At 36.3% G+C, this 11870-nt stretch overlaps 1 protein-coding gene across 1 annotated transcript in view; it reads left to right on the top strand.

The window, feature by feature from the left end:
- The window catches only part of LOC107563701 (plectin-like), a 100408-nt gene continuing 88538 nt past the window's right edge, over positions 1-11870 (top strand). Inside the window, exons 1-4 of the mRNA XM_016248650.1 lie at positions 1-294; positions 916-953; positions 2712-2999; positions 9327-9519. Coding sequence (XP_016104136.1) covers positions 138-294; positions 916-953; positions 2712-2999; positions 9327-9519 — 676 coding nt within the window. The 5' untranslated portion in view covers positions 1-137. The remainder of the gene's footprint in view (positions 295-915; positions 954-2711; positions 3000-9326; positions 9520-11870) is intronic.

The raw sequence follows: 11870 nt of genomic DNA, 5'->3' as shown, positions 1-11870 counted from the left end.
CGCTCGTATACGCACTCCTCCAGAGCTGACGTGGGTTGTGGCCTGGCACAGCTGCTTCCCATCTGCCACTGAGAAGCAGCCACAGGAGCTAGAATAGAGGGAGTAGACAGAGAGGGGAAAAGGAAAAGTGGCTAAGTATGGATGCGCTGCAAGATTGGGCCCTGGTGTACCCAGCTCTGGCCCGGGTGCTCTGGGTGATTGTGTTGGTATTGGCCACCATCCTGGTTTGGAGCTTGTTCTTCTGCTGCTGGGGAAACCAAAGCTCCACCTCACCTCTGGAGAGATACCTCTCAGGTAATAAAGCTGCTTTTATTCTCACTCAGCTCTCTGGAATCAGTTCTTAAGCTCTTTCCAGATCAGTAGTAGTTTTAGAGCGTTTGAGGAAGAAAAAAATGTTTTACAGTGGAAACAATAAGCTGATTTTCCATGACTGGCTGCTTTTCGTGTGCACAGGATGGAAAAGTGGTTGAGTTGTGTGTTCACTGTCATGGACGTCATCTGAAGGGGTGTGCTGAATCCTCAAATCACAGTTTACTATTTAAATTGGATGTACTAACTGTAGCTTTCAGTGAAATCTGTGCGTTCTTTGAATAAATGAAACACATTCCCGTAGGTTTCCACAAACGTAGCAGCCATGTGTTTAAAAGAAACATTCAAGGGTCTGAAAGAGTGAAGCAGCAGTTCACATAACAAGACTAGTTCCTTCTGAGATCTGGGGTCAAGGTTCAAAGAAGGCTCAGGCTTGCTGTTTAAATGATTACTGTGACAGAGGTTTTGACAGTTCTACACAATTTTAACCTACTTGCCAGTGTGTTTATATATACATATTCAGTATTTCGAGTGGGCAGATCTCATAGTTTAATATCCTCCGCATGCACTTCCTTTACCTAATTTAATACTCTATTTCTGTTTCAGCCATGGAGAGACAGTCAAAGACAAAACACCAGAGCCAGGTACGTAATCGCTCCATTATCAAGTTCATGATGCTGATATGATATTAGTATTCAGTACACTCAAATAACCCAAATTTTGTTCATTTCCCAGCTGAAATATGTGTAGTGTGAACATAAATTCTCAGTTATGTTCAGGATGGAATAAAGGCATACTCCATACTGCAGCGAATGCACTGCATACTATCATTTTACCATGTTTACAATTGGTATCCGAAGCAGTATGTAATGGTAAAGGTTTAAAACTGTAGCATGTTACAAAGATTTCCTCCAAAATATTACGCACCTCAACTCTTTTCAACATTGATAATAACAAGAAATGTTTCTTGAGCACCAAATCAGCATATTAGATGTTTTCTGAAGGGTCATGTGACACACAAGACTGTAGTTATAAGTGATGTTAAGTTCAGCTTTGCAATAACAGGAATAAACTACATCTTAAAATATATTAAAATAGAAAACAATTATTTTAAATTGTAATATTTCACAAAATTACTGTTGTATAGTATTTTTAATCAATTAATGTAGCCTTGGTGACTATAAGAGAATTCTTTCAAGAACATTTAAAAAAATCTTACCGACCCCAGACTTTTGAACAGTAGTGTACATACTGCAAAAACAGGAATTTGCTAGTATGCCATTCCGAATATGCCTGTCTTCAGAATATGTATTTTTTACCCAGCAGCCTCTAGAGGCCAGTATTGTAAAAACAAGCCAATAGATGACACATTATGCAGCTTCTTTTTTTTTCAGCAACTTTTCAGTGATCCAAAAACTTTTTTTTTATATTGTGGAAAAATACTTTGCTATAATTGATTGTGGTACTTTGCTATAATTAAATACTAAAGGTAAATGATTTTAAATGCAGGTAAAAACATCTTAGAACCTTACAGTTTACTCAGTATATGAAGGCACACAGTAAAACAGCTGTGTACATGCACTATTCCTTATGATCAATAAATGATAAACACATTATAATTGCTTTATAAGTTATAGATTATTGAGTCTATGTGTCAGTTGTCAGTGCAGACTTGTTGTGTTCATGCTGGTTTGATAGACTGCCGGACAGAGATGGCCTGTGATAGCGCTGTCTGCATGAATGGAGGCACTTTGTCTCTGCACACTGTTATAGGACAACAAAAGGCTGTTTCCTCCCCTGTCCTCTAAGTGGACAGAGAGAAAAACATATCCAAATGACATTATCTCACAGCCTGAGAGAAAAGGCAGATTAAGTTTAAGAATTAGATTTGTTTGTGCAATATACGGAGCAGATGGACAAAATGATGATGGCCATAATCATTTATTCTGGGTACTGCAATAACCGGTTTAAAGTACAATTCTTGCTTTTTTTCTTTTTTTTTTGGATTGAAGTATTATGTTAATACACTACAATATCATTTGGTAATGGCCATTAATGCCCTGATTCAGGCCTTGAAATAAAAGCCAGCATGAGTTATGTTCTTGTACCTGTTTTCTATTTAAAAAACGTATTTGTCTAATAGAAATGGCCTAATTGTGCACCTGACAGATTCAATCACACTCACAGACTATCGCATAAAGACTGCTTTGTGTGATCCAGGCAGTGGGCGTCAGAAATGGCTGAACAGTTTCTAAACTCACTGAGAACACTTTTGTGGCCTTTTCTGAATTGTCTTGGATCCAGCTAAAATTATTTAAACCTGCATTCATTTGATAGGTGGTTCTTGTTGCAGGTTTTATTACAGTGTTCAAATGAATAAGCTGATTTCACTGTTTTTTCAGCGGAAGAAGGTGGCGAAGGACAAGAAGAGTGTCTCTGCGGCTCTGCTAAATGAGGGGATTGTCCGGGTGATCAAACTGGCAACCCCTCTGTCTCAAGAGAAACAGAAGACGAAAGAAAAGGAAAAACATGATAAAAAGACAGAGGATGAGGAAGAAAAGAAGGCAGGAAAGGATGAGAAGGAGGAAGAGAAAGAAGAGAAGCCGTCTACAACAGTGAGGAAGAGAAACAGACGGCACCTGAAAGTCACCATCGCACCTGGTACTGTGACTTCAGCATCTGCTGAGCAGGTGAGAATGGCATTTGCAAATCTGTTTGTTCAATGGCAAATCTGAATGTTTCCTCTTGATATATAGAAATAAGTTATTGGGTTCAAAATTCATAAACGTTTCATACAAATCAGTTTAGACACCTTTTATTATTGGCTTTGACTTCTCTTTAGGTGTCTGTTCAAAACACATCTTAAATATTTTATTGTAGGTGCTTTTTGCATTTTATGTTGATGGAGATATAAAAAATACTAAATGTAAATGTAATATTGTTTGTTAATTACTAAAGCAACATAAAGCTCTGTTTTATGTCCTTGAAACCCTGTTGCTTGAAGAGTGCAGTTTTCTTTACATTTAATGGCTTACATTAATCTTTTTTTTTTTAAAATTTCCAGTAGTCTTTAATTTAATATTTTGCTATAAACCATGATTTGTTTTTTTGCGGTTACTAATTGGTGGCAGCTGGCATTAGGGGAGAGGGACATTTTCATTCTATAGAGCATTAAATATTTTATTGTAGGTGCTTTTTGCATTTTATGTTGATGGAGATATAAAAAATACTAAATGTAAATGTAATATTGTTTGTTAATTACTAAAGCAACATAAAGCTCTGTTTTATGTCCTTGAAACCCTGTTGCTTGAAGAGTGCAGTTTTCTTTACATTTAATGGCTTACATTAATCTTTTTTTTTTTTTAAATTTCCAGTAGTCTTTAATTTAATATTTTGCTATAAACCATGATTTGTTTTTTTGCGGTTACTAATTGGTGGCAGCTGGCATTAGGGGAGAGGGACATTTTCATTCTATAGAGCGTTTGATTGGACAAAAAAATTGAAAATGGCTCTGTCCAATATGAGTCATTATTATTTTTGGCCCATTTGTAAAGGCCGTTTACACACCGATTGATATCTAAAAAGATGGCTATAACAGTAACTATAGCATCCACACTAACGCACGATAACATTCTGTTTATTATAAGCAGTTATGTAGTCTGCCGCTTTAAATGCTCGAGCTCATTAAAGCAGGATAGATTATTATGGGCTGTGAATGTATTCATGGTTCATCAACCTGAAGAAACAAATGATTATTAATTATTAGAATGATTATTAAAACTTTATATTTATCATTATAATTATCCTTGGTGGGAACAACCTTTAAGATTGTACATCTGCTCAAAGTTTATTTTTGAGTACACGTATAGGTGGACTTCAGTGCTAATAGACTTGGACTGAAAGACACAAGAAAGTGCAGTGAAGTAAGGATCTCCTAAATTAAGAAATATGCATGTAAATTTTAGTAGCTCATCTGGACCAGCCAACAGCTTCAAACATCATAAAATACACAGCTGTACCCTTAATGAAGTGCACTAGAGGGTTAATTTTAGTAGACATTGTGCACTAGGCTGAAGCTGGCACTGAGACTGGTGCTGTGTTAAATAGCAGCCCCTCCCTCAACCGGCCCATGCCAATGGCAACAACTATCCCTTTTTCTTACCAGCCATTGAGCGGTATAAAAGCTTCTGTTATGTAAGATGTTGTCAAGCCTGAGCCATGTTAACTACATTTGCTTGCAAAATGCAACAACTGTGCTAGCAACTATACATTCAGTACCTTTAATGATGCTGCATATAAATGTATTTTATTATACAGAGACATATTGTCTGATCATCAAATAATTGTTCTTTTTTATGTAATGTTTTTTTTCTCAGGCCTAAACAACTAATAATTTTTTTTTACCATTATTAATAATAAACTTTACTTTATTTCAGACTCATAGGTCCATATCAATAAATGCATATTATCATATATTTAAAAGTCACAAATGTATCATTAAAATACATTCTACGAATAATTTATCAATTCATAATGGAACTAGAACAGCTGTCATTAATGATTACCCTTTAGTCAGTAACACACAAACTGCAAACTGAACTAACATTGAAAAATACTTCCAAAGCATTAGTTAGTGTTAGTTTTATCATTTACTAATACTGTATTCAAATTAAACGTTTTATCTATAAATTATAGCCTATTTATGAACCTGAGCAACATGAATAAACACGAAAAGAGTTGTACTTTTAAGTAATGTTAACAAAAATGTATAAATACTGTAACAAATATCTTGCTCATTGTAAGTTAATGTTAGTTAACTACCACACACTCTCTGTATTCTATAATATATTAAATATATAATAATAAAACAGAATAAAAAGTAATTGATAATGACAGCTTTTACTTTCAGTTTTTATTAAAAAACTAAAAATACATATTACATACACTAAGCTTTACATTTATGCGCTTGACCGTTGCTTTTAAAAGCACCTTGTATTATACGCCTACATTTTGTGTGTGTTCTTTGGGAATCAAACCCAGGACCTTGGTGTTGCTAGTGGGATGCTTGACCAGTTGCAGGAACTTCATTCTTCATTTTTATTTTGGAACTCATTTTGTGAGCAAATTATTCGATATGAACTTTTTTTGTTTATTTTGCTTATTGTCTGTTAAGCCATATCTATTAGTTAGCTACATTTTTATTACTGATTTTAGATTCAAATGTTTCAGTCACTACTAAGGGTGTAGTTAGGGGTGCATTACTTTGGGTCACAACTGTATAGTTTACTTTCAGTTTTTATTAAAAAACTAAAAATACATATTACATACACTAAGCTTTACATTTATGCGCTTGACCGTTGCTTTTAAAAGCACCTTGTATTATACGCCTACATTTTGTGTGTGTTCTTTGGGAATCAAACCCAGGACCTTGGTGTTGCTAGTGGGATGCTTGACCAGTTGCAGGAACTTCATTCTTCATTTTTATTTTGGAACTCATTTTGTGAGCAAATTATTCGATATGAACTTTTTTTGTTTATTTTGCTTATTGTCTGTTAAGCCATATCTATTAGTTAGCTACATTTTATTACTGATTTTAGATTCAAATGTTTCAGTCACTACTAAGGGTGTAGTTAGGGGTGCATTACTTTGGGTCACAACTGTATAGGTTAACAGACAGAGAAGCATTTGTTCATGGGGAGGCAATAAACTCTCCCCCACATAATAGATCAAATCTATCCTTGCATTGTGCAAAACACCCAGTGACATTCCACCATTGTGAGGAACTGAAGCACTACAGGGGCAACACAGAGTTGGATCAGATCAGATCAGATCACCTTTCCCCTGTTTAGCAGTGATCATCCACAGCATTTTGCACCGTCATCTCCAAGGGCAAACCGCACCAGAGCATCCAGCGGTATAATCACTTGACATTCATAACTAGGGCGCGCTCGTGCTGGATTCCTCACCGGTAAGTGCAGGTACATTTCTCCATATCGCTGCATCTTGCAGTCGGGCTGCCTCGCTGAATACGTGTTATTCGCAGACGGGACGCTGTAAATTTAGCATCGCTTTACCGGAGCGTTAAATGCGGGGTGGCGACTCTGACATTGGCGTGTTGACAGATCAGAAGGGAGGGTGAACAGCTGGATGCTGGATATGGGCTGTAAACAGAGTCGCGGTACCGATATGAAGCAGTTGTGAAAGGATGCTTGCTTGCTGTGTTTGCCGCATCGTTGAATCTGCTGAGCAATGACGACGAGAATCCTGCTGCGCGCGATTAAATGCGACGCGCTGAGATTTCTCAGAAAAATGGTTGAAGTTACAGCGCATGAGAAACGTACGCAACAGCAGCCGTTTTCTGTCATTCTGCTGAGGTGATTTTAAGTCGCTAGTAGTGCGTTCGTTCCGCTATTGACTAACATTTAACTTGACTGCGTCCGTGTTACCATGGTAAATGACAGTGTTCTGTGAAGTATTGTGTAATAGCCTATCATACAAATAGGATTTAAGTACTACGGTAAACATAAACGTAGACACCCCCACTCATTTTCGAATAATAGTAATTATAACCAGTGTTGGGGGTAACTCATTACAAGTAATGCGAGTTACGTAATCAGATTACTTTTTTCCAAGTAACTAGTAAAGTAACGCATTACTTTTTAAGTTACTTTTTCAAAAAAGTAATGCCAGTTACTTTGTTTTCCCATTTATTGACTGACAAGTCTCCTGTCCCCATACTGGGAGAAATCGGGAGCACAGAGGAATTGTGTGCGCTGTGTGAACATGATGCTACTAGTTCTAGACTAAATGTGAATGTGCATTAATTCATCCCACTCACAAAAAACAGATTTAGTATTCACCAAAATGAATTAAAACAGTGAAATGCAAACTCGGAATATGACGCAAACCTGCAATAATTAAATATGTTAAATAACACAAATGTATCTAATCCCATTTTATGAACCAATGTCTTTGCTGCTGGCCTTTGATGATCCAGTTCAACCATACTAATAGGCAAAAATGACTTTAGATAAACTAACAATTGTGCTTTGTTTTTTTTATTGCTGAAGAGTGTTGTTTCTTCTGCGTTCTACTGTACAGACGTGAATTTACTTTTGCTGCAGCCTGAGGTTTATTCATTACACTTTTTGGTGTGAAAGGGCTTTTATATTTGCTATAAATAGAACTTCTTATATTAAAAGCAATCAAGCCATGCTTATATTTAAAAAGTAACGCGAAAGTAACGCAAAAGTAATATAACGCATTACTTTCCATAAAAGGTTAGTTACTTTTTTAGGGAGTAACGCAATATTGTAATGCATTACTTTTAAAAGTAACGTTCCCCAACACTGATTATAACTATGAAATAACACAAATGGAAGATTAAATATAATAAAAAAGATTAAATATAAACAAAAGTTTGGAGTCAGTACATTTTTTTTAGCCAAGTCACATTTATTTATATGGTGCTTTATGAAATATAGGTTTACATTAATATAGATTAAAACAATATGGATATAGAATATAAGAAACACAGTCCACAACAAGTTGAGCGGATGAACCAGGGACACAAGGCAGGTAGGCCTTAGAGAAAGGCAGGGAGGAGCCGAGGAGGAGGAAATCAGGGAACTGGTCTAGAAGAAAGTCTTACAGGCAAAAATGGTCTAGCATTACAGATATTTCTTCTAAAATAACTTAGGAGATCTCTTTATTGTCTTGTTGTAATCTCTTTCAAGACACTGTCATAAAATGTTTTATTGCTCAGAGGTTGCTCTTTCTTTTCTGATTACATTGGGGATTTTTCTCTTTTTATGGTCAGGACACTGTAGAGGAATCAATGGGAGATGAGGAAAGTATGAGAAAGTTTAGCTGGGACTTGAACTCATCCTGTCTGAGGTGCATTTGTCATCCTGACAGAGGTTGCATTTAAATAGCATTATACATTTCAGGAAATCAAGGGTTATAGATTAAGTTTATCTTCAATCCCTAGCATTGTATATGCAGCACATTTTCCAGACACACTATGGGATTATAAAATTAATATATATATATATATATATATATATTTTTTTTTTTTTTAAATAAATTTCTTTATAAAAAATTACCCACATTTTTGAATGGTAGTATATAATTTAAATTTATGGAGACATTATATTTTAGGCATTTAAGCAAAGGATTTTAATATCATGAAGGACATAAAATCATCTAGGCTATATTAAAGTACCATGCGTTTTTGTAATGCATGCAAAAGAAGAACTAAGAAAGAATGTAGGTCCAGTCTTTTCACATTCATTACAGCACAGCAGAGGTCACAGAAGTTGTGTTGGCTGACTTTGTAACCTCTCTAAATCACCGCCCTGCATTTTACTCCTGTCTGAAGTCTCTTTAGATCCACTAACAATAATGACGTTCATTTTCTTCCTTTGGGGCCACTGAAACATGCTCTTTACAACACCTTCACGTTGCCTTAGTAACTTGTGAGTAATTAGTTGCCTTCAAATCAATCTCAGACAATGTTTTCTGCCCTCTTCAGGAAAGGCAGTATGCTATCGAGTAGAAACGCTAAGGATTTGCTAATTAATTAACACTAATTATATGCACGGAAGACAAGCTACTTCCACAGGTTTAAATACCGTTCCACACTTTAAATAGCAATATACACATTGATTTACTTATTTTGATTGTACTGAAGTGGTGCAGTCTCTTAATGTTTTATTCATAAAACGTTATGTGATATTCTTGTTCATTTGTTGAATTCCAGGAAATATCTTTGGTTCCTGCTATAGACATGAGGGATTTTATAGGCTTATATTTTAAAATCCTGTCTCAACTCGTTCTCAAAAATAACAATAATTAAAGTTGATAATATCTACACTTGTGTGAGTTTTGTAGTGTCATCTAGTGACTCTAAACACTTTGGACAGCTGTCCAAAGTGGTTCTCCAAAGTGACCTAGTGGAACTGAAACCTCCACATCCTCCTGAGGAACACTCATGTTTTCCATGTCACCATTCCCAGGTCATGTCAGGGGGTCGCCGGCGGGTACTTGAAAGGTCTGCATCAGAGGAGAGTGCAAGTGACCTGAGCTCTTCACCTTTTCCTGGAGACACCTTACCATGGAACCTCCCCAAACACCAGCGTGTCAAACGCTCCAAATCTGCCTCCGGAGATGTCCTGGACCCTGCAGAGAGAGCCGTCATTCGCATTGCAGGTCAGAGGAATCATAAAGGAATATTGCGATTAAGTACACGATTAAAATGATCAATTAAAATTCTTCATTGGCATCTGTGGTTCCATGAAGAATCTTTAACGTTCATGGAACCTTTCAAATCCTCAGAAGGTTCTTTAGGCCCAAATCAGACAGAACGCGTTTTTCAGGTTTGAAAACGCGAGGCGCACCGCACTGCCTTTTTTTTGGTTGACTTTTTTTAATTTAGAAAAGAGCAGTGTGCTGCAGTTTTTTTATGTTGCTAGGCAACCACCGAATCAGCTGTCCTGTCAGTCTAATCAAGGGTCTTATTAACTTTTTTGAAACTTCAAAAAAAAAAAAAAAAAATTACAGCTCTGGGTAACCACAAGTTTCATTGGAGCCTCCAGACATTCCAAGCTTCTGTAAACTGTAAACTTCCATCACCACAACGGAAGGCTTGCCTCTCCATTCATTCGATTGAACAATGGAAAAAACGTTTCTGCTCAGAGTTGATTTTTTTTTTTCAACTTCAAGTGCTCAGAGTGCTCCTACAAAACTGCCTCTCACTGCAAAAAACATGTTCTGTCTGGTCGGGGCCTTATAGTGGAGAAAGGTTCTTTAGATTTTTAAAATGTTCTTCACACTAAAAAAATAGTTCTTTTTTTTTTAGAACTGTTAATTGAAAGGTTCTTCGTGGAACCAGAAATGGTTCTTCTATGGCATGGCTGGAAAATGTATTTGTTTTTTATTTTTTTTAAGCTAAAAAACTTAAAGGAACGATGTGAGAATTTGTTTTAAGGTGTTTTTAGATGCAGCAAAAATTAGTCACGTGCAAGTATAATATAATGCAACATTCATGTTGTGCTGTTTCCAAAATATTTATTTAAGGTGCAGTAGCATTAGCATAATTTCAGTGAAATTTTGTGGGCAAAAAAGTCTATTGTCAATATGGCAGCGACGTATGAAGCTCAGCTCACACAAAAGTCAAACCAAGGTGCTTTCTGTTGGTAAACTCCACGTGGGGAAATATTTCGCCCTCCAGTGAAATTCCCAATAGTGTGGATTCCTATTGAAATGACTGGATTTTGCCCTTGAAAATGTGCCAAACAACAGTAAATGTGACCTCCCCTTTAGTCAGAATACATGGCAGCTTTTTGAATGACAGTCAATGAAGAAAGATGCTCTTTGCAGCAAGATCTTCAAGCACACAGAAATGGCAATGTAATTTAAACATCATCACAAGATGCATTATCTAGCAAGACTTCTTAAGTTTGTCTGTTTCTGCCATTCGCTTGAAGTTACAAAAATATTTACAGATGCATGAAAAGTAGAAGAGGCTTCGCTTACTGTATTTGCCTGTGGGCTTAAACGTGTTAGCATAGACAAATATAGTGTTTTATATCAGACACACATGCTTAGAGTCCACTATGTACAAGGAGTATTACTTGCTTGGTAGGTGTCTGATGTGCCTTTGAAGTTCTGTTTAAAAAGACTTGCTTTTGGCTTCTTATGTTTGCTTAGTATAGCTTTTTTGTCAGTGTTCCATTAGATAGAATGTACCAAACTGTCTTTTGGCTTAGGAGGGGAAAAAAACCCAAGACCCTGGCTTTCTGAATGTCATGTAATTGCAGGTTTTAAATCCTGGTAGAACATTTATTACAGAAAAGCACATTCAGAAACGTGTTACAGACTACTTTTTTGTTATTTAATTTAAAAAAAATGCTTGTGTGTGTAGATATTTATATCTAGTAACCTGCAGTAAGTCTGTCTTAAGTTTGTCTGTTTCTGCCATTTGCTTGAAGTTACAAAAATATTTACAGATGCATGAAAAGTAGAAGAGGCTTCGCTTACTGTATTTGCCTGTGGGCTTAAACGTGTTAGCATAGACAAATATAGTGTTTTATATCAGACACACATGCTTAGAGTCCACTATGTACAGGGAGTATTACTTGCTTGGTAGGTGTCTGATGTGCCTTTGAAGTTCTGTTTAAAAAGACTTGCTTTTGGCTTCTTATGTTTGCTTAGTATAGCTTTTTTGTCAGTGTTCCATTAGATAGAATGTACCAAACTGTCTTTTGGCTTAGGAGGGGAAAAAAACCCAAGACCCTGGCTTTCTGAATGTTATGTAATTGCAGGTTTTAAATCCTGGTAGAACATTTATTACAGAAAAGCACATTCAGAAACGTGTTACAGACTACTTTTTTGTTATTTAATTAAAAAAAATGCTTGTGTGTGTAGATATTTATATCTAGTAACCTGCAGTAAGTCTGTTCCTTGTGTGACCCTGCCATGCTGCAAAGGACTGACGCAGCAGTTTGTGTGTGTGTGTGTGTGTGTGTGTGTGTGTGGGTGTGTGTGTGTGTGTGTGTGTG

This window comes from Sinocyclocheilus grahami, unplaced genomic scaffold (genome assembly GCF_001515645.1).
Source record: "Sinocyclocheilus grahami isolate Dianchi unplaced genomic scaffold, SAMN03320097.WGS_v1.1 scaffold887.1, whole genome shotgun sequence".
Taxonomy (NCBI): domain Eukaryota; kingdom Metazoa; phylum Chordata; class Actinopteri; order Cypriniformes; family Cyprinidae; genus Sinocyclocheilus; species Sinocyclocheilus grahami.
This window is presented reverse-complemented; position numbering and strand designations above follow the sequence as displayed.